We start from the raw sequence: 24,125 nt of genomic DNA, 5'->3' as shown, positions 1-24,125 counted from the left end.
CCTTGACCGGGCAGGCCCAGGGTTTTGAACTGGCAACCTCAGCATTCCAGGTCGACGCATTATCCACTGCACCACCACAGGTCAGGCAATATGTGTAGATATTTATATATATTCATAACATCACTACAGAGATACATCTATTTGCTTTCTATAATTAATAAAAACATTTTGAGGTACCTAACATTCCAATTGTTTCTAGTAACTTTTAAAATTCCCTCTAGAAAGAAAACAGTAGACTCTCATCATGTGGATCATAACTATTTTTCTCAGTTTTTACCTTAAATTCTCTTCTACCACAGCGACATACTTCTAGATCCCACCCACTTCTTTACAAACTCCCTAGCAGAGGTTGAATGAACAACTTAACTGTAGGAAATATTCCCAACTATATCACGATAATGCACATCAGTAAATCATTCAAGTAAATAACCAAATAAAAGACAAAACATGAAAAAAACAACCTGCCCAAAGAACCTCCGTCAAATAAAAATTATAAAAGTTATGGAAAATGCTTTACCTTGTTCATTTAGTGCCTGAGTTGGATCCTTCAAGAGGGCAGCATATTTGTGCAAAAGGTTTACCATGACCTCCAGAAGGCCCACCTCCCTGAACACGTCCTTAAATATGTAGTCATGTCGTGTAAACTTAAGAAGTGTTTTCATTGCAACAATGCTACAGTGGTAAGAAGCGCTAGACTTTAAGAGAATGCTAACACTAATAAGTTCTTTACAAGGGATATAATTTAAGCTAAAAACAACAAACTCCAACATCTCAAAGTATTTGTTTTGTACTTCTGGGAGCTTAGAAATCTTCTCTGCAAACTGTGACAATGTGTGCTGTGACTCTAGGATAAAATAATTGACACTGTCAGCCATGTAAATGTTTGTGATGGCATCAAGGATGATTTGGGCAAGGAAGTTGGTTTTTGCTTTTAAAAATGCATTCTGAAGAACTGCAAAGGCCGGGACGTTTCTCACACTGTGACCTAAAATAGAAGACAAGAACACAAAAGTAGGTGTGATGTGATGATTTAATCATGGCAAACTAGTCTATTTAAATAGATCATAAATTGTAACATTTATCAACTATTTACTATAACACTTTTTTTAAAGTTCTTGTTTTTCTTCATCAAGTTCAGTAATTTATTAAAAATAACACTGATTAAACTTTTAATGCATTAATAAGATTATACCAATTCAAGACTAGTATATGTTGAAACAGACTGTTTTAGAGAATAGAGCGTATTATATGGGTCCATTCCTCAGAGTTTGAAAATGAGAAGGTCTTTTGTTTTTTATTATCTGTAAGACTGATCCTGTCTCTAAGAACAGGTACTTCTCTATCAGACTTACAGGCTAAACTAAGAGATTTGTTTGAGAGCTGCAAGAATAGAAGCAGGAAAATAGGAAGGAGGAAAAAAATCACTCTTTTCTACTATAGTTTTCCCTTTATAATTACAACATCAGAACTTTAGTTCAGAAGCTTATTTTGTTTTCGCCTTACCAGGTGGTGGCGCAGTGAATAGGGCGTCAGCCTGGGACACTGAGAACCCAGGTTTGAAACCCTGAGGTCACCAGCTTGAGCTCGGAGGTTACTGGCTTGAGCCCAGGGTTGCTGGCTTGAGCAAGGGGTCACAGGCTCAGCTGGAGCCCCCCATATCAAGGCACATATAAGAAAGCAATCAATGAGCAATTAAGGTGCCACAACTAGAGTTGAAGCTTCTCAGCTCCTTCCCTTCCTGTCTGTCTATACCTGTTTCTCTCTCTCAAAAAAAATTATTTTGTTTTCAAGCTCAAAGTGAAATTTCTTCTATGTTTGTTAAAGCAATTAATGTTTGTTAAAGCTATATTTTCAAACAGACCAACTGGAAAAGGACAACAATTTGTATCCAAGGCTCTTATGAGGTAAATTAGTAAACAACAATTATAAAGAAATTAATGTACAAAGTATTTGAGGCGCATGAAAGAAGTGCTTCCCTCTAAAAATCATTGGCAGGATCACAGCTCTAGCAGTCTAAGGCATCTGCAAGAGCCACCAAAAAATTAACTCAAAGCCTGACAGAGTAAGCAGGACTTTAGAAAGAAGATAAACACAAAACTTAAAAAAAAAAAGAAACAAAGTAACATGGGTTAAAAAGGCTGCTCAGAAATCCTAGTTTGGACATTATCTGAAAAATGCAAAGATTCAAGTTTTTTTTCATTCTTTATATGATTTCAATTTTGTTTGTTTATAACAAATTAATTACATATATGGCAAATTCTAAAGATTTGTCTTCACTTCCAGCTCCTCATTAATCAAATGCTTGGTTTTTTTAGGACGTCTCTACTTTTTTATTACCAGCAGGTAAATAAAAAATAAGCTCAGACTAACGACGAAGATACAAATGTAAAATTCTGAGTATATGTGACAAAAGGTGACAAATAAGGTTAAAGAACACCTCTATCTGGGAATTTGCATCTTTCTGCTGTCCATATCAAGACTCACTATAAAAGAAGGCGTTAAAGATAAGTTTATAGTAATAGAGGAAAATTTAGATTTTCCTAAGTTCCATCTTCATTATTTGGTTTCAAGTAATATCACAGATAAAGATAAGGAATATTAATAACCAACCTGGAGAACAAGATGTCCACCACAAAGAGCTGAACTGAACACAATGTGTACATAGACACCCAATTAAAAGTCAAATGTAAAATGTGGTAATCTTTGCACACAAAGATAATACTAGAATTCAGTAGTCAGCAGAACATTTGGCTCTTACTAATTTCTTTTAGTTATACTAATAAATCTGCTCTGATATATCCTTAATTCTACTTATTATCCAATTTATATACGGACCATTAGCATATAGTTAAAACAAGCAGATTATAGTAAATGACGAAGGAATACTCTGACAATTCCCAACAGGCTTCAAAACCAGAATATTTTAACTATCAATAAACAATCAGGTTTTTTTTTTCTTTTTTATTCCCCTCAAAATCTCCCTTGTCCCCCTCCTAACAGCGCCCTCCCCCCTTCCCTTCAGGTTTATCCCATCCTATCATCCCCTTTCCCTCTGTCCTCTTTTCCTCTGGTCCCTTTGATCTCTCCTCTGTCTCAGTCCCATTCCTCAGGTCACATCGTTCCTTGGATTCCTCAAATAAGTGAGGTCACATGATATTTTTCTTTCTCTGCCTGGCTTATTTCACTCAACATAATCGTTTCCAGGTACATCCATATTTTTGCAAAAGGTAATATTTCCTTCTTTTTCATAACCCCATAGTATTCCATTGTATATATATATATACCACTGCTTTTTAATCCACTTGTCCACTGCCGAACACTTGGGCTGTTTCCAGATCTTTGTTATTGTGAACAATGCTGCCATAAACATGGGGGTGCATTTCTTTTTTTCAGTCGGTGATATGGTGTCCTTGGGATATATTCCTACAAGTGGGAGGGCTGGGTCAAAGGGCAGTTCCATTTCTAATTTTTTCAGGAATCTTCATACTGTTTTCCAAAGTGGCTGCACAAGTAGGCATTCCCACCAAAAGTGCAGGAGGGTTCCCCTTTCTCCACATCCTCTCCAGCACCTATCGTGTGTTGTTTTGTTGATGAGCGCCATTCTGACTGGTGTGAGGTGATATCTCATTGTGGTTTTAATTTGCACTTCTCTAATGATTAGGGATGTTGAACATTTTTTCATCTGTCTATTGGCCATCTGTATGTCCTCTCTGGAGAAGTGTCTATTCATTTCTTGTGCCCATTTTTTCATTGGATTGTTTGTCTTCCTGGTGTTGAGTATTACAAGTTCTTTATAAATTTTGGTTATTAACCCCTTATCAGACGTATTGTCAAATATGTTCTCCCATTGTGTGGTTTGTCTTTTCATTCTGTTCATATTGTCTTTAGCTGTGCAAAACCTTTTTAGTTTGATATAGTCCCATTTCTTTATCCTGTATTTTATTTCATTTGCCTGTGAAGATAAATCAGCAAATATATTGCTGTGATAGATATCGGTGAGCTTATTATTGCCTATGTTTTCTTCTAGGATGCTTATGGTTTCACGACTTACATTTAAGTCCTTTATCTATTTTGAGTTTATTTTTGTGCATGGTGTAAGTTAGTGGTCTAGTTTCATTTTTTTTTTTTTTTGCAGGTAGCTGTCCAGTTTTCCCAGCACCATTTAATAAAGAGATTGTCTTTACTCCATTGTATGCTCTTTTCTCCTTTGTCAAATATCAATTGTCCATAAAGATGTAGGTTTATTTCTGGGCTCTCCGTTCTGTTCCATTGATCTATATGCCTATTCTTATGCCAGTACCAAGCTGTTTTGAGTATAATGACCTTGTAGTATAACTTGATATCAGGAAGTGTGATACCTCCCACTTTATTCTTCTCTTTCAAGATTGCTGAGGCTATTCATGTTCTTTCTTGGTTCCATATAAATTTTTGGAATATGTGTTTTATATCTTTGAAGTATGTCATTGGTATTTTAATTGGTATTGCATTGAATTTATAAATTGCTTTGGGTAATATAGACATTTTAATGATGTTTATTCTTCCTAACCATGAGCATGGTATATGCTTCCACTTGTTTATATCTTCCTTGATTTCTTTTATCAATGTTTTATAATTTTCTGAGTACAATTCTTTAACCAACTTGGTTAAATTTACTCCTAGGTACTTTATTTTTTTTGTTGCAATAGTGAAGAAGATTGTTTCCTTAATTTCTCTTTCTGACAGTTCATTGTTAGTGTATAAAAATGCCTCTGATTTCTGTGTACTAATTTTATATCCTGCTAGCTGGCTGAATTCGTTTATTAGGTCAAGTAGTTTTTTGACTGAGACTTTAGGGTTTTCTATATACAATATCATATCATCTGCAAATAATGCTAATTTTATTTCTTCTTTTCCAATTTGGATGCCTTTTATTTCTTTTTCTTGTCTGACTGCTATAGCTAGGACTTCCAGTACTATGTTGAATAAGAGTCGTGAAAGGAGGCACCCCTCCCTTGTTCCTGATTTTAGGGGAATTGCTTTTTTGTGCATTAATTATGATGTTGGCTGTGGGTTTGTCATAGATGGCCTTTATCATGTTGAGGTATGTTCCCTGTATTCCCACTTTGCTAAGAGTTTTGATCATAAATGGATGCTGGATTTTATCAAATGCTTCTTCTGCATCTATGGAAATTATTATGTGGTTTTTCGCCTTTCTTTTGTTTATGTGGTGCACATTAATTGATGTACCATCCTTGCCTCCCCAGAATAAATCCCACTTGATCATGATGTATGCTTTTTTTCATGTATTGCTGATCTGGTTTTGCTAATATTTTGTTGAGAATTTTAGCATCTAAATTCATCAGGGATATTGGCCTATAATATTCTTTCTTTCTGTTGTGTTTGCCTGGTTTTGGAATCAGAATTATGTTCGCCTCATAAAAGGAACTTGGAAGTGTTCCTTGCTCTTTAATTTTTTGAAATAGCTTAAGAATAGGAGTTAATTCTTCTTTGAATATTTGGTAGAATTCACCAGTGAAGCCATTGGGCCCAGGGGATTTGTATTTTGGGAGCTTTTTGATAACTGTTTCGAATGCTTTTGTTGTAATCGGTCTAAATCTGATTCTTCCAGATAGATTTTTGGAAGATTATATTTTTCAAAGAATTTGACCATTTCACTTAGGTTGTTTATTTTTTGGCATACAGTTCTTCATAGTATTTTCTTATAATATTTTGTATTTCTGTTGTGTCAGTTGTTATTTCTCCACTCTCATTTCTAACTTTATTTATTTGAGTCCTCTCTCCCCTTTCTTGGTGAGTCTCATTAAAGGTTCATCGATCTTGTTTACCTTTTCAAAGAACCAGCTCTTGGGTTTCATTGATCCTCTGTATTGTTTCTTTAGCCTCTATGTCATTTATTTCTGCTCTGATCTTTATTATTTCCTTCCTTCTACTACCTCTGGGCCTTACTTGCTGTTCTTTTTCTAGTTTTTTTAAATGAAGGGTTAGGTTGTTTATTTGAGCTTTTTCAAGCTTCTTAAGGAATGCCTGTAGTGTTATAAACTTCCCTCTCAGGACTGCTTTTGCTGTGTCACATAAATCTTGAGTTGTTGTATGCTCATTATCATTTGTTTCTAGGAATATTTTTATTTCTTCTTTGATTTCATTGTTAACCCATTCATTATTTAATAACATGCTATTTAGTTTCCATGTATTTGAGTATTTTTCAGTTTTTCTGTTGTGGTTGATTTCTAGTTTCATGCCATTGTGATCAGAGAACATGCCTGATATGATTTCAATCTTCTTAAATTTGTTGAGACTGCTTTTGTGTCCTAACATGTGGTCTATCCTAGAGAATGTACCATGAGCACTTGAAAAGAATGTGTATTCTGCTGCCTTAGTGTGAAAGGTTCTACAGATATTAAATCAAGTTGATCTAGTGTGTCCTTTAAGTTTGCCGTTTCTTTGTTAATGTTCTTTCTTGAGGATCTATCTAGTGATGTTAGTGGGGTATTGAAATCTCCTATTATAGTATTGCTGTTGATCTCGCCCTTTATATCCATCAAAGTCTGCTTTATATATTTAGGTGCTCCTATATTAGGTGCGTAGATATTTTTGATGGTTATATCTTCCTGTTGGATTACTCCCTTTATCATTATGTAGTAACCTTCTTTATTTCTTACTATAGCCTTTGTTTTAAAGTCCATTTTGTCTAAGTATTGCTACCCCAGCTTTTTTTTTCATTTCCATTTGCATGAAATGGTTTTTTCCATCCTTTTATCTTCAGTCTATGTGCATCTTTTGTTTTAAGGTGTGTCTCTTGTATAGAGCATAAGTATGGGTCCTATTTTCTTATCTAAACAGATATCCTATGTCTTTTGATTGGATCATTTAATCCATTTACATTTAAAGTTATTATTGATATGTAGTTGTTTATTGCCATTTTATTCTTTAAAGCTGTATTCCTCTTTTGCTATATTCTTTTCCCACTTTGATCTTTTTACAACAGGCCCCTTAACATTTCCTGCAGCATTGGTTTGGTTGTAATGAATTCATTGTTTGTTTGTTTTGTCTGGGAAGCTTATTATTTCTCCTTCAATTTTAAATGATAGCCTTACTGGATAAAGTAGCCTTGGTTGTAGGTCTTGTTCTGCATTACTTTAAATATTTTTTGCCATTCCCTTCTGGTTCCAAGTGTTTCTGTTGAGAAATTGGATGTCATCCTATGGGGGCTTCTTTGTAGGTGATAGTCTTTTTCTCTCGAGCAGCTTTTAATATTTTCTCTTTATCGCTTAGCTTTGGTATTTTAATTATGATGTGTCTTGGTGAAAGATTTCTTTGGGTTTCTCTTTAATGGAGTTCTCTCTGATACATGAACTTGTGAGACCCTTCTCTGCATTAATTTAGGGAAGTTTTCAGCTATGATTTGATTGAATAAAGTTTCTATCCCTTGTTCTTTCTCTTCTTCTTCAGGAACCCATATGATGCAGATATTATTTCTGTTCATGTTGTCACAGAGCTCTCTTAGAGTTTCCTCAGACTTTTTGAGTCTCTGTTCTTTTTTCTACTCTGCTTCCATGTCTTCGTTCATCTTGTCCTCCAACTTGCTGATTCAATTCTCAGCTTCATCCATCCTGCTTTTAATTCCTTTCATTGTGGTCTTCATTTCTGATATTGTATTTGTCATCTCCAACTGATTCTTTTTTAATATTTTAATGTTCTTTTTTATACTTGCTATCTCTTTATTTAGGTGTTCGTAATCACTATCCATTGTTCTAAGATCCCTAAGCATCCTAACAATCATTATTTTAAACTCTGCATCCAGTAGTTTGGTTATTTCCATATCACTCAGTTCTTTTTCTGGAGGTTTTTCTTGTGTTTTCATTTGGATTGCACTTCTCTGTCTTCTCATTATGTCCGTGTGTTTAGGTGTGTTGTTTGTAGAGCTAGCTGAGTCTAGGCTTGGTGTTGTCTGCCTCCAATTTTCAGTTGTGTTATTTCTAGGTCTTCTTGGGTTGGCATCAGCTGTTGTTTGTAATACACTGTCATATTTGGCTTTTCTAGTAGCTAAACAACCAGTCTTATAGTACACATAAGACTCAATCATTTCTTGTGACTAATCCAAAAAAAAGATTTTCTATTTGTAATATTATTTTCAAATTTAGTATATCTTATGTACAATAAAACTAAACAAAAGTTTATAATTTGGCTTTTTATCCAAAAGTACTTAAAGGAAATTGCCAAGTAATAGCACCTAAATAAGTAGCATACAAATCTAAAGTATATTTTGAACGCTGATGTGATCAAGAATAGTTATTCAGGACTGTCATAACCATTAAATTCCTACAATATTTAATTGGGAAAGGAGAATAATAAATAAAGCTAACAGATAATTAAGTGACATCAGAGAAATGGCCAAGTGAGAGATATTCCTGATATCTCTCCTTGAAATGTCAACAAATTGGACAACTATAATGCAGAGAAGGAACCCGAGCTGGGCTCACAGTGGTGCCTGAAAGGTGCCGAGCACAGAAGGGACTGAAGGTGGCATGGGTAGAAATGGAGGGCAGAATATAGAACACTTTCATGGTAGACTCTGGAAAAGAGAGAATCTGGAGGACCACCAAATTTTTCTCTTTCCTCACAGATCTGAGGAAAGTTTTAGCCAGATCAATCAGACAAGAGAAAGAAATAAAAGGCATTGACATAGAAAAAGAAGTAAAGGTTTCCATTTTTGCAGATGACATGATCCTGTATACAGAAAACCCCAAAGACTCCACAGAAAGACTAACAAAAACAATAAACCAATACAATAATATCACAGAATGCAAAATCAACATATGGAAATCTATTACTTTCATATATGACAACAATGAAACTTCAGAAAATGAATTCAGTAAAAAATATTTTTTACAGTGGCAACAAAAACAATACCTAGGAATAAACATAATAAAGAATGTAAAGGATCTATATATTTAAAACTATGAAGTTTTACTAAAAGAAATTGAAAAAGACACAATGAAATGGAAAAATATCCCATATTCTTGGACATCAAAAGTAAACATAGTTAAAATGACCATATTATCCAAATCAATATACAAATTTAATGCAATTCCTATCAAAATTCCAATGTCATTTTTTGAAATAACAAATGAAACAAAAAGATCACCAGGTTTGTATGGAACCATAAAAAACTTTGAATATTCAAAGGAATCCTGAGAAAAAAGAATAAAGCAAGAGGCATTACAATTCCTGACTTCAAATTATACTGCAGAGCCATGACAATCAAAACAGTATGGTAGCCTGACCAGGTGGTGGCGCAGTGGATAGAGCGTCGGACTGGGATGCGGAAGGACCCAGGTTCGAGACCCCGAGGTCGCCAGCTTGAGCGCTGGCTCATCTGGCTTGAGCAAAGAGTTCACCAGCTTGGACCCAAGGTCGCTGGCCCCAGCAGGGGGTTACTCGGTCTGCTGAAGGCCCATGGTCAAGGCACATGTGAGAAAGCAATCAATGAGCAACTAAGAAGTCGCAACGCGCAACGAGAAACTGATGATTGATGCTTCTCATCTCTCTCCGTTCCTGTCTGTCTGTCCCTGTCTATCCCTCTCTCTGACTCACTCTCTGTCTCTGTAAAATAAATAAATAAATAAAACTTATAAAAAAAAAAAAACAAAAAAAAAACAGTATGGTATTGGCAGAAAAATAGACACAAGACCAATGGAACAGAATTGAGAGCCCAGAAATACCGTACTTATACTGGCAAATCATCTTTGATAGAGGAACCAAAAACACACAGTGGAGAAAAGAAAGCCTCTTCAATAAATGGTGCTGGGAAAATTAAATAGTCACATGCAAAAGAATAAAACTTGAGTACAGGTTGTCCCCCTGCAGAAAAATTAATTCAAAATGGATCAATAATGGACCTAAATATAAGATCTGAAACAATAAATTACATAGAAGGAAACAGAGGTACTAAACTCAGGGACCTTGGCCATAGAGAACAATTTATGAACCCCAAAGGCAAGGGAAGTAAAGGCAAAAATAAATGAGACTTTATCAAACCAAAAAGCCTCTGCACAGCAAAAGAAACTGACAACAAAGCAAATAGGCAGCCAACTAAATGGGAGATGATATTTGCAAACAACAGCTCCGATAAGGCATTAATATCCAAAATATATAAAGAGCTCACAAAACTCAGCAACAAATAAGCAAACAATTCAATTAAGAAATGGGGAGAGGACAAGAATAGACACTTCTCCCAAGAAGACATACAACTGGCCAACAGATATATGAAAAAATACTCATCTTCACTAGTTATTTGAGAAATGCAAATCAAAACTACAATGAAATACCACTTCACACCTGTTAGATTAGCTATTATCAACAAGACAGGTAATAAGTGTTGGAGAGGCTGTGGAGAAAAAGGAACCCTCGTTCACTGCTAGTACCAATATAAATTAGTACAACCATTATGGAAGAAAGTATGGTGGTTCCTCAAAATATTAATAGAACTACCATATGACCCAGCAATCCCTCTACTGTGTATATACTCCAAAAACTTGAAAACATTGGTACATAAAGACACATGCACCTCCATGTTCATCGCAGCATTATTCACAGTGTCCAAGACATGGAAACAACCCTTTGAAAGAGGATTGGATAAAGAAGATGTGAGATACATACACACACACACACACACACACACACACACACACACACACACACGAATAATAGCCATAAGAAACAATAACAGTATCATTTATGACAACATGGATGAAGCCTGATAACATTATACTGAGTGAAATAAGAAAATCAGAAAAAGCTAAGAACTGTAGGATTCCACACATAGGTGGGATACAAAATTGAGACTCATGGACATAGATTAGATAAGAGTACAGTAGTTATCAGGAGGAGGGGGATGGGGGAAAGGCAGATGTGTAGGAGGGGGATGTGTGGGAAGGGGAAGGATATAAAGAGGGACAAATATAAGGTGACAGAGAATGATTTGACTTTGGGTGATGAATACACAACATAATCAACTGTCCAAATGATGTGGAAATGTTTACTCAAAATCTGTGTACTCTTGCTGATCAATGTCACCCTGTTAAATTTAATTTTCTAAATAAAAAAATAAAAATAAATAAAAGATAACAAAGACTGTTCTATCTATATAAAGCAGGAATATCCCTTCAATATTGACATAAAAATGCCCTAATATTTTAATTAAACAGAGATATCCTAAATTTCAAATTTTACATTAACTGACTTCAATCTGTTTGGTACTCAAATAACTAAATAAAATAAAGTTTAAGTAAGAAAATCATTCTAAAAGATGACAATTACCACCTCATTACTTTCAAGTATACATATGCAGAAACAACACCAAAAAACTGAATTAATCTAAGCTTTGAAAGGATATTTGTATATACACAAAAATTTTCAGAATCTGATGCAAAAGTGGTACCTGAAAAAAACCTAAATGATACAGGCATAAGTTAAATGAAATAAGAAAAAAGCGTTTAAAAAAGAAAATACAAGAGTTCATTCCATACTCAGACCACTATTTTGGTCTGAGTATTCATAAATTTTTCAGATTCAAAGTCACCACAGTTATGAAATAATGTGGAGATGGATCTGAAAAGGTGAGATGAGTTAAAAAGACATCTGTGGTGGCCCTGGTTGGTTGACTCAGTGGACTGAGCAATGACCAGGTGTGCAGATGTCCCAGGTTCGATCCCCAGTCAGAGCATACATGAGAAGCAACCATCTGCTTCTCAACCCCTCACTGTTCTTCTTCTCTCCCTCTTCCCTTCTCACAGCCAGTGGCTCAACTGGTTCGAGCATTACCCTGGGTGCTGAAGATAGCTCAGTTCGACCAAGTATTGGCCTCAACTGCTGAGGATAGCTCAGTTGGTCTGAGCATCGGCCCTAAATGGGGTTGTCAGCTGGATATCTGTTGGGGTGCATGCGGCAGCCTGTCACTCTATCTCCTTCCTCTCACTTAAAAAAAAAAAAGATATAGTTTTTGTGTTTGTTTGTTCAGTGAGAAGACTGGAGGCAGAAACAGACTCCCACATGTGACTAGAATCCACCAGGCAAGCCAACTAGGGGACGATGCTCTGCCCATCTGAGGCATTACTCCACTGCTCAGCAACCAAGCTCTTCTTAGTGCCTGAGGCCAAGGCCATGGGGCCATCCTCAGCACCTGGGGCTAAATCGCTCCAATCAAGCAATGGCTGCAGGAGGGAAAGAAAGAGAGAAACGAGATGGGGAGGGGTAAAGAAGCAGATGGGCACCTCTCCTGTGTGTCCTGACTAGGAATCGGACCCTGGAGATCTACACTCTGGTCCGACACTCCACCACTGAGACAACTGGCCAGAGCCAAAAAACCATGGTAATCCAGGTGAGTGATCTACAGAGCCTCAACTAAGGTTGTGGCAGTAGGGCTGGCAAAGACAGAAGGGTAACAATAAATGTTTAGAAAGTATAAGACAGAAAATAGTGGGTAAATTACACTTGTGCATGACTAGCAAGAAAGGAGGCTAGCTAAACAATCTGAGTGGTTACATTCAAGCAAGCCCACTGAACATCAGCCATGGCCATGTGTGCATCCAGCAGAGATAAACTGGACCAAGATTTCTTCAAAGTAAAGCCTATGACAGAAATTGCAGGTTACTAGCTTGGACATAATTACATTTAAAAAAAGTTATTTAAAAAAAAAAAGTTATTTTCCTTTCTTTTTCTTTCTTTCTTTCTTTTTTACAGAGAGAGAGAGCCAGAGAGAGGGATAGACAGGGACAGACAGACAGGAAAGGAGAGATGAGAAGCATCAATCATTAGTTTTTCATTGCACATTGAAACACCTTAGTTGTTCACTGATTGCTTTCTCATATTGTGCCTTGACCGCGGGCCTTCAGCAGACCGAGTAACCCCTTGCTCGAGCCAGCAACCTTGGGTCCAAGCTGGTGAGCTTTGCTCAAACCAGATGAACCCACGCTCAAGCTGGCGACCTCGGGGTCTCGAACCTGGGTCATCCACATCCCAGTCCGACACTCTATCCACTGCATTACCACCTGGTCAGGCAAGTTATTTTCTTTTGAAGAGATATATTTTTTATTTAAAAAATATTGAAAACACATGCTCTGTTCAAGAAACAAATTTGGAAGCTATGGGGAATCATGAATTATAAAATACAACCTCACAATGGGGTTTCTAGAATAATTAAGATAAAAAATCACCATGGAGTAGTTATTAAACAGCAGGAATACTTCTTACTTAAAGAATTGCTACATTTTTCTTTAATTCCTTTCTTTAGAAAATCTTCTCTGCTGGTAAGAATCCAAAATTTTTAAAAGCTGTTTTACCTGATCTAAAAACAGCACTAAAAATAAGGTAGGTAAATTATAGCTATGCATAAAGCAACATAAGGCAAATATATTCATCATGTTTCCTCTTCTATGTAATTACCAATAAATGAGTAAAAAATTCTTGGTAAGAGGAATGAAAGGGAAACCAGTGAAATCACAGTACACTGAGCAAATAATTGACAAAAAGATAAACAGTATTACATATATCAGAATGTACACAGCCCCAAATTATACAGTTCAAACCAGAGTTACGATTTGTAGACTATCACTGCCTCATTCTGTCAGTGCTACACAGGACACCGTCACAACTGGCCTTCCTAATTTTCATTCCTGTACAATAGTCCATCCTCTTATCCAAAACTAGATTAATAAGAAATGTACCCCCCCAAGGTCCACTAAAACTAATCAAACTTAAGTCATAAGTAAAAGAGGATTTTTTAAACTTTATTTATTGATTGATTGACTGATTTTAGAGAGAGGAAGGGAGAGAGCGAGAAAGACAGAAACACAGATCTCTTCCTATATGTGCCCTGAGCAGGAATCAAACCAGCAATGTCTGTGCTTCAGGATGATGCTCTAACCAACCGAGCTATCTGGCCAGGGCAAAAAATGGGAAATTTTTAAAACTACTCCATTTGTACAAAATAGCAGCAAGCAATCCAAACTGAAATTAAGATAACAAAAATACTTAAGGATACATTTAACAAAAGAATTAAAACTCCTGTACAATGTACACTATAAAACATCACTGAGAGAAAAATAATAACTAAAATAAACCAAAAGCTATAGCTTGATGGATTAGAGGAGTCAATATGAAGATATCAACTCTCCCCTAGTACAAACTGAACTACAGATTCAGTGTACTCCCCATCAGTATCTCAGCAGACATTCTGTGTTTTCAAATAACTCAGTAATTAAACTGGACCTAAAAGAGCCAAAATAATTTTGAAAAGAACAAAACTAGACAACTTAAACTAGTTCATTTGAGGACTTACTTTGAAGCTATAGTAATCAAGAATGTGGTTAAGACACCCTAATTAATCAAGCAGAGAAAAGAACAGGCCCCACATATATGGTCTTTTCAACAAAGGAACCTGGCACACTTGATATACATATTGAAAAAACAAATCTTACTTCCTACCATATATAAAAAATTACCTTAATGTATCACAGATCTTAATGTAAGCATTAAAATATAAAACTTCCAGAAGAAAACAGAACATTTTAATAAACTGGGCTTAAGTTTTCTTAATATGAGGCAAAACCACAGAATATTTTAACAATAATAAACTGGATTTCATCAAAACTAGAATTTCTGTGCTAAGAAAAAGAAAAAGGCAAGTCAAGACCAGGAGAACATACTCAAACTATACAAAGATTTATATCTATATTTATATCTATATCTGTATCTATCAATATATATATCTATCTTATAAAGGACTTATCCAAAATAGAGATTAGATGGCAAATAAGCACATAAAAAGATGTTTGAAATCATGTAGAAAAATATAAATTACAAACACAATTAGCTAATACTACACACTCAATAAAAAATCTAAAATTAAGCCCTGGCCGGCTAGCTAAGCAGAGCATCGGCCCGGCATGTGGAAGTCCTGGATTCAATTCTCAGTCAGGGCACACAGGAGAAGTGCCCATTTCCTTCTGCACCCTTCCCCCTCTACTTTCTGTCTATCTCTCTCTTCTACTCCTGCATCCAAGGCTCCATTGGAGCAAAATTGGCCCAGGCGCTGAGGATGGCTCCATGGCCTCTGCCTCAGGTGCTAGAATGACTCCACTGCAATGGAGCAACGCCCCAGATGGGCACAGCATTGCCCCTTGGTGGGCCTGCCAGATGGATCCTGGTCGGGCGCATGTGGGAGTCTGTCTCTCTGCTTCCCACTTCAGAAAAATAAATGAATAAAAATTAAACATTTTACACCATAAAAAGCACCTTCTTTAATGAAAAACAGATTACTATTATACAAGTAACAAAGAGTGAAGTCAGGCTAACTCATTCTTTATCTATTTCTCTGAGTAAAATGGGAAAAAAAAAAGACTCACCTTTGCCTGAAGGCTGAGGTACTGCAAATCCAGGCAATAAAAAGGGTGCCCCTGTGGTAATACCAGCTGGTTTTAGTTCACTGATACCGTATGCTGTTAGGGATGTTATCAGATTAACCAGATCTTTCAAGGCATCTTTGGATTCTGCCTCTTTTGCTTGTTCCAATCTAGGCAAAGTATAATTTAGCAAATATTTTTTCTAGTTATATTTGCAAATTTTATACAGAAAGAAATTTTCCATATTTATATGCAGTAAATGTGTAAAGTATTCCAAGAAGTTTCTTACAATTTTTCCCATATAAAAACATAATGTGAAAGTTTTGTTTTAATGTTATTTTCAAACCGTGTGCAGAATTTTGTAACTTTTTTTCCACCATTTGCTAGTGTTACACATTTCTCTGTTAGGGTAAACTCTCCACAGACACTATCTTAATGATCGTGAGAGCCAAATACAGATTTAGGGAGAGGAAGGTGGGACAGCTAGTAAAAATCATAATACAGGAGCACTAACATACATAAAACTTTATCTAAATTTAAGATTACATCTTTAGGATTAACCATAGTGACATTATTGTGTAAAGAGTATTGACATTTCTGAGGCACTTGATCATATCTGGTAAAACTGTGTTCTCAAAGGTTTGCGCCAATTAATAACTCTCCTGGTAACGTGAAATAGTTATTTCATCAACTTTTGTTATGTCCTCATTTGTAAATCATGACATATATGCAAAATTATTTCTTGGGGGTTGCCTAGTATTAACTAATAGTGACTAGATTTAAACTGATGTTACAAATTTGCAGCCAGCCACTTTCCATATATGCTTGGAAAAGGGGCCTAGTGAAACTTTTTAACTAATTTGTTTAATATACACATTTGTCTACATAACTCGTTATTAACTACATTATAACACTGAATTACTAAGAAAAACCAAAAATATAAACAAGAAGAGTTTTTACTTTAGGAAGATGTTAATTAATTCATCTAAACTTGACTTCCTCAGATTCCACCTCCACTTATTCTACCGTGTTTGCAGCCTACATTTGCCGATGTAACTCTAAATTTACTTTTTGTACTCTGTTGGCAGAACAGAAATAAAAAACGTGATTAAAGCCAAGAGTAGAGAAAGTATATACACTAAATAAGGGATTGATTCCTTTATTCCTAACCACAAAACTACGTTATGAAAAAGACTGAGAAGACATATAAAATTTCTTGAATTGTGGGGTTTTACCTAAGCAAGAGATCACAAAGGAAATTATATCCTTGCCATATCCGAAAATCATCCAAGAGTGTTTGGGAAACATCACTGGAATCTTTGAGGAAGCAAGAAAGCCCAGCAAACATTTCAACAATCTCTAGGGGAGACAGGTCATCTGATTGCTGCATATTCTGAATACATGTAGATAAACATTCTTTTTCTGGAAGAATAAACAAATAAACAAACATTATTTATGTCAACTGCTTAAGAAAACTCAATAAAACATTAAATTTTAACATGCCTATAATAAAATGCTGTAAGATAAATGTCACATATTCTAAAAGTAAATATAAGATTCAAATTTATTGGGAAGGCTCTGCCTGTGAGTAGTAAACAAAGGGTCCCTCAGAAAGTGCTGAAAAACAGCTAACCTTTATTACAGTTTTTACATCATTATTTGGATAATTCATCATTAGACAAAATGATTGCTTGCTGCCAAATATATTTTTTATTTTTTATATTAATATAGTAAAAGGATGTAAAAATAATAAAATACTATCTTTTAAGCTTAAGAAAACAAATCCAATAATAAAGTTCAAATGAGAGTAAAATATAGACCAATGAGATACAGAAATACTTCAGGAAACAAAGTTTTAAAAATTATGTCTATACTATGTATTACTAGTTTAAAATGATTATACTCCATTATTGACTTTGGTAACTGGAGACATTTCAAAGAAGACTTTTCCTCTTTAATGAGATTTATTTGTCTAAAGAAACCCAGTTTCATATAACAAAAGCTAAAGAATTTTAACACAGTTACTGAGGCAAGAAACAATGTACAATTTCTTTTTAGTGACATAAATAATTCACCTAATTTCATTTATGCTGCATCAAACAGGTTATTATTTACTTAGGAAATATCTTTAGAAAGACTTAACTACAGCATCTCAAAAAAAATCTTTTTGTTTTCAGTAAAAGTATAGGCTATGACACAGAACTTATATTCTATTATAACTGAATATTTACACGTCAATGAGATTATCTTAACTCTTGTATGTATCCAATGCTTTTTGTGAAACTATTTTACATTTGAAATGCCTCATTAAAAAAATAATTTTTTTTCTTGGTAAATATAGCTTTTAATTTAAAACAGAATCTTTGGAGAATTGAGAGATAAAAATAAATCTGTGATCATATGAGAAAGAGAAAAGAGAAAGAAATTTAGAGCACCTAAAATGAACAAAGATATTCACCATGAATATACTTCACTACATTGACACTAAGACCATGGCGGGATATGGTCATAAGGACTTCTCCAGCACTCTTCCTCCAAGGCAGGTTATAGGGCGGGCACCACGAAGTTATTGCACTGAATAAAAGCTGGAGATCATCTTTCTGAGCCAGCTCCTCTGCTGGAGAAACAAAACTGCAGAGTTTCACTAAGATCTAAAACAAACAAACAAACAAAATAATGTGCATATCAATGAATGGGGAAAGGGAGGAGACAGAAAAGAACTACATCTGACCATTAAAAATTCTGTAATTTCAGGGTTAGAACTGAGCAGTACTAGTAAAGCTACGATAATGAGTGCTCTAACTTAGGCAACATTAACACAAATAACTATAATTTATAAGTGTGTAAACCAGCTTTACTTCATCAGCTTATTAAGAAAGAAAGTTCTACATTTACTATCTTCTCTTCATTATTGTATTTTTGCATACTGTAATGCCAGAGGCTGAGGCCAGACAGGTTCACATTGGATTCTAGCAGATGGCAGAAAAACTGCATTGCCAGAAAGTGTTGGACCATTCTATTTAATAAAGTCTCACATTGGTAGACAAGCATACAGGCAGGGGAAACCGCCTCTCAGGCAAACAAACCACAAAATGACCCCTCACAGCTGTGCGCACACCCTTGATCCCCAATCTCTCTAGAGCACAAGCACCTATAGCCTTATAAAGGCTACACATATGTGGCGCTGCTACGCACCCACGCACCAATCAGGCAAAGTGCTTACAGCATACCTGCTGAGCATACCCCATGAGCAAGCCTGACACAGCTGCCCTACATATACCTTCCCCTAAAGTATCAATAGCATAAATCAATAGAAATTAGGTTTCTAATTTATTTCTTAATTCTTTGTTACAGGTGAAATGCAATTTTCTTCTCTAAAAAGGACACTTTTAGTAAGATGAGAAAGTAAAAACAGTGAAACTTTAAAAAGTAAAAGTACTTTCAAACTGTTCCAATTCCTATACAAGAGAATATTTGAGTAACAAAACCATCTTAATGCGTAATTATTTTAATTATGGCCAGTGGCCAAAAATTTTCTATAGCCTTTCAAAGAAGATTAAAAATTTCTTAATCTCTGAAATGAGAACTTATTTCTCAACCATGAATTACAAAATATACAGTATACAAGTGATCAGAGCATTAAAAGCCTGCTAACTAAGGAATTCAGCTACAGATTCCAAGGATTATTTTCTTCTAACCTCAATGCAGTGACAGGAAAAGTTAACTTTTCTTCCCTGTGCTACATTTTCTCATCTAAATATTTTTAAATATATATAAGGAAATAACTATAATTTATGAAATAATTTAATTTCTTGAAAGAGAGTGCTCCATGAAATTTGAGTATCTCATTATCTGTGGGGAAACTGCCAATAGAAAAAAGTACTCGGTACAGCACAATGAACACAGCAACACGGTGATAACTATGTACGGGGCCAGGTGGTACTGCTCTGTAAGGTATGACTGTCGAACCACTATGCTGTGCAACTGGAACCAATACAGAATAATACTGAAAGGAAACTGCAAGTGGAAAATTAAAAAAGTAAAGGTGGTTTTGCTTTACTTATTTCCTTCAGTGCAAAATTTTAAATAAATACAAGAGCTTTCTAAATCATAGATGCCAAATATCAAGATGATAAAGAATTAAGAATTTCAACAAATAACAAAATACTTATAAAATCAGTAACATAGGCATTTGCCCCACAAAATAATGGCTGGAGATAATGTTGGATACTTCATGCCTGTTAATATGTGTATCTTTTCCCATATGTATCAAATGCAACATAAAAGCTATATTGAAAAAGAATATAGTTAATTAAAGCAAAAAGATAGATGCTCAGAAGAGTATACTGTGAATTTTACTTTTCCTTGGTTCTCACACTGCCCTTACGTTACTAAAAAGAATGAATGTCATTTCTCTAATTTGTAACAAAAACAAAACCCAAAAGAAAATACTTATTTTCCAAATCAAATCTGTGTTCTCAAAAATAAACTGGATTTAATTCCTTGAACTTATTGACTGTTAAGATACCTGATTTTTTTTAATTTATTTTTTTATTGAATGAGAGGCAGGAAGGCAGAGACAAACTCCCATGTGCACCCAACCAGAATCCACCTGGCAAGCCCCCTACCAGGTGATGTTCTGCCTGTCAGTGCCACTGCTCTGTTGCTTGGCAACAGAGCTATTTTAGTGCCTGAGGTGAAGCCATGGAGCCATCCCCAACACCCATGCCAACTCTGCTTGAACCATTAGAGCCATGGCTGCAGGAGGGGAAGAAAGAGAGAAAGAAAGAGAGAGATGGGGGGAGTGGTAGAGAAGCAGATGGTCGCTTCTCTTGTGTGCCCTGACAGGGAATCAAACCCGGGACTTCCACATGCAGTGCTGACGCTCTATAGCTGAGCCAACTGGCCAGAGAGATAACTGGTTCTTAATCTTCAAAGGTAAAAGGATTCTTACAAATAACCTAGTATAATCCTTTCATTTTACAAACTAGAAAACTGAAGCATCTACATCTCATTCCTCTCCTGGCCCTACTCGACCACTTCTGTTTGTAGGGTCTCTGTTACAAAGTCCAACCAAGTGTGGCGGAGCCATAACTGGCCACAGCAACACAAATAAAAACAAACAAAAAATAACTAAAAACCAAAAATGCCTACATGAAGCAATACCACTGCTAAGGTCCCAGGAAACCATCTGTCATATAATATAAACATAGGAATTTCATCTATCAAAAACACTGTGTGTTCTGAAAATATTTGATGTTTGATTTTCTAGACAAAATAACGAAAACAATGTCGAGCCTGTGATGAGAAACATAAAGGGAAGTGATGTGACGCGATGCCCCGAAGGAGCACGGGAAGAGGAGGTGGAGAGCTCGTTCTACCCTCCTGCGGTCCTGCTGGGGTCAGCCAGGGCCACCCGCTTTCCGTTCCGGGAGTTCCAGTGATTCTCCTTCAAATCCCTCTGGGCCTTCACATTCAGTGATTCCAATATGCTAAAGTGATCTCACATTTAGTTGAAAGCACCTACCGTTTTCAAATATAGAAGAAAAAATTTTAAGTTTTAAAAGAAATCTTGGCTATACTTAATTAGTATTAAATATATAAAATTCAGCTCCCATTTATTGCCTAAAGCATTAATTACTTCTTTAATGAAATAGGGCTATTAGTCTAATCAGAAATGTCTAAAAGCAATTTCAATTCCTATGAGAGTTACTCTTTGATTTATCCCCACTGCTTTTCTCATCCAGTCTAATTCAGTAGTCAGAGAGACGTGAGTTCTAATCCTATTTCTGCTATCAGCTCACATCTCCAATGGGGATGGGGGACAGAGGGAGACAAAAGCTCTGAAGCCATGGGTTGTCATGCATATTTTGAGGTAACAGATTTAAGTTAGCCATGAGCACAAAAGTACCTAATAAATCTTTCCTGAATTAGTGTTTTATTGGTTATGCCATCTTTTCCTTTTTAAAACTGCCTTAGCCTCCTCTCCTTTGTTCCCAGTGCCAGCTCCTCTATGGAGGCGAGTCATTCCTCCAGTAAACAAACCAGTCACACAAGGTGCAACTGTCATCTGTACCCGGCTCTAATACCTACTGCACCCACTGTTCTCATGTAGTGCTAGTGGCAACAGAGCCATCACAGGTACTTTTATTTCGTATCTACTATGTCCTAAGCAGAGAACTGTAGCTTTATGTATTATTTCACTTTTTAATATTTTTTTTTAGGTGAGAGGAGGGGAGATAGTGAAACAAACTCCCACATGCACCTTGACCGGAACTAGCCGGTAACCTCTGTCTGGAGCTGATGCTCAAATCAACCAAGCTTTTTTAGTGCTCGAGGCTGACCATCAAACCAACCGAGCTATCCTCAGCGCCCAAGGCCCATGCTGAAACCAATCAAACCACTGGCTATGGGAGGAGGAGAAGAAGAGAAGGGGGAGATTAGGGTAGGAGAGGGAGGGGGAGAGAAAGGAGAGAGAAGCAGATGGTCACTTCTCATGTGGACCCTGACCCTGACTGAGAATCAGACCCAGGACATCCATAGGCCAGGATGATGCTCTATGCACTGAGCCAACTGGCCAGGGCCTGCTATTGTATTTTCCCATGTATAAGACAGACCCCTTTTCAAAAAATGTGGGGTCTAAAAACTGGGTGTGTCTTATACAGTGATTGTAGATTTTTTACTTGCATTTTCCACTTTTTCACACTTGTTTTTATGCTCGTTAAAGACGGTGATGCGTCGTCATCAGACACAGATGAGGACAAGCTAAGTGATGAAGAGTTGTATGAATTTTGATGAATGAAACTTGAGTTCAGTGGCCTGACCTGGTGGTGGCGCAGTAGATAGAGCGTCGGACTGGGATGCGGAAGGACCCACGTTCGAGACCCCGAGGTCGCCAGCTTGAGTGCGGGCTCATCTGGTTTAAGCGAGGCTCACCAGCTTGGACCCAAGGTCGCTGGCTCCAGCAAGGGGTTGCTCGGTCTGCTGAAGGCCCGTGGTCAAGGCACATGTGAGAAAGCAATCAATGAACAACTAAGGTGTTGCAAAGCGCAATGAAAAACTAATGATTGATGCTTCTCATCTCTCTCCATTCCAGTCTGTCTGTCCCTGTCTATCCCTCTTTCTGACTCACTCTCTGTCTCTGTAAAAAATAAATAAATAAAATTAAAAACAAAAAAAAAACTTGAGTTCAGTAACTTGACATAATTTTGGGCTTCAAAAAATTAAGGTGGGTCTTATATATGGGGAAATACGATATTTCACTTAATCTCACAGAAACCCTGTAGATAGGCATCATTACCTTCATTTTAGAGGTAAGAAATCTACATCTTAGGTTACATAATTTCAGAAAACTGGATTCAAGGAGTGGGTTTAAAAAAAAATTCATTGACGAGAGAGGAAGAGGGAAGGAGGAAGGACGGCAAGAGGGAGAAAGAGAAACATCAACTCATTTTTCCACTTAGTAGTTCTATTCCAGGGGTCGGGAACCAATGGCTCGCGAGCCAGATGTGGCTCTTCTGATGGCTGCATCTGGCTCGCAGACAAATCTTTAATAAAAAAAATAATAACTTTAAAAATATAAAACATTCTCATGTATTACAATCCATTCATTTCCTACAACTCATGTTCATAGTTGCGGATGGCTGGAGCCAATCACAGCTGTCCTCCGGGACAACACCAAATTTTTATTGGATAATGTGTAATGTACACGGGTCGTTGTATGGTTCTCACGGAATTACATTTTAAAATATGTGGTGTTCATGGCTCTCTTGGCCAAAATGTTTCCCGACCCCTGTTCTATTCAGTTGTGTATTCGTTGATTGCTTCTCCTAAGTGCCCTGCTGGGATGGGCGTGGTGGAGGGTGGGGGCAAACTTGCAACCTCAGCCTTCCAAGATGACACTTTGTCCATTGAGCCACTCAAGACAGGACAAGGGGTGGGGTTGTTTTTTGTTGAAGTGAAAGCACATAACATACAATTTTGCACCTTAATCATTTTTAAATATAGAGTACAGTAGTGTTAAAACTGTAAGTACACTGAGCAATACATCTCTAGAACACTTTCATCTTGCAAAGCTGAAACTATACCAACTGAAAACAACTCTTTTCCCCACCTCGCCGTCCCTGTCAACCATCAAATCATTTTCTAAGAGTTTGACCACTTTTATAGAATTACACCTAAGAGGAATGTTGGACAAATGAGTTGTAAAATCTGTATTTTCTGTTTTTTTTCTCACTCTTATTGTTAAAGATGGCCACTGCTCTCACATGATACAGCTAATTGCCTTTCGTGCTTGGAAAAGGGCTTGGTTATGCTGATGTGTGCTGAATGAAGGGGTTGTCCTGGGGAAAAGTTGTAAAAGGAGGAGCTAGTAGGCCATTTTGAGGAGACCACTTTGTTTCAGGCAGAGAGGCCACATGGAGGAGAAGCAGCAGCCAAAATGGCACAATGCGGAAGGAGTCAGTTTGTGTAGGAGAAGGAGATGGGGAACAGAGGTGAGTAAGGCTGGTGGGGCCTTTGATTCTAGGAAAACCGGAAAGATTCTCCTGGTTGTGGAACCAGAGGAACATGTGAGCGGGTTCTGGCGCCCTATGTGTTTGCTTTTTACTCATCGGCAGCTGGCCGGTATGAGTCTAGAATAAAGGAAAATGATCCACCAGTTTTTGGCTCTGCAGTTTCTTTATAATCTGTCCAGATTAAACGCGAACCTGCGTTGGCCAGGCG

General features: G+C 36.6%; 1 protein-coding gene across 7 annotated transcripts in view; it reads right to left on the bottom strand.

The window, feature by feature from the left end:
• The window catches only part of WDFY3 (WD repeat and FYVE domain containing 3), a 281,383-nt gene that overhangs the window by 131,300 nt on the left and 125,958 nt on the right, over positions 1–24,125 (bottom strand). For all 7 annotated transcript variants that reach the window (XM_066281026.1, XM_066281031.1, XM_066281029.1 and 4 more), the window contains 4 exons: positions 17,860–18,052; positions 16,637–16,823; positions 15,405–15,571; positions 518–985 (listed from right to left, as the gene is read on the bottom strand). In XM_066281026.1, the coding sequence (XP_066137123.1) occupies positions 518–985; positions 15,405–15,571; positions 16,637–16,823; positions 17,860–18,052 (1,015 nt within the window). The remainder of the gene's footprint in view (positions 1–517; positions 986–15,404; positions 15,572–16,636; positions 16,824–17,859; positions 18,053–24,125) is intronic.

This window comes from Saccopteryx bilineata, chromosome 5 (genome assembly GCF_036850765.1).
Source record: "Saccopteryx bilineata isolate mSacBil1 chromosome 5, mSacBil1_pri_phased_curated, whole genome shotgun sequence".
Classification (NCBI taxonomy): Eukaryota; Metazoa; Chordata; class Mammalia; order Chiroptera; family Emballonuridae; genus Saccopteryx; species Saccopteryx bilineata.
Note: the sequence above shows the minus strand (reverse complement) of the source record. Positions and strands in the feature narration are given on the sequence as shown.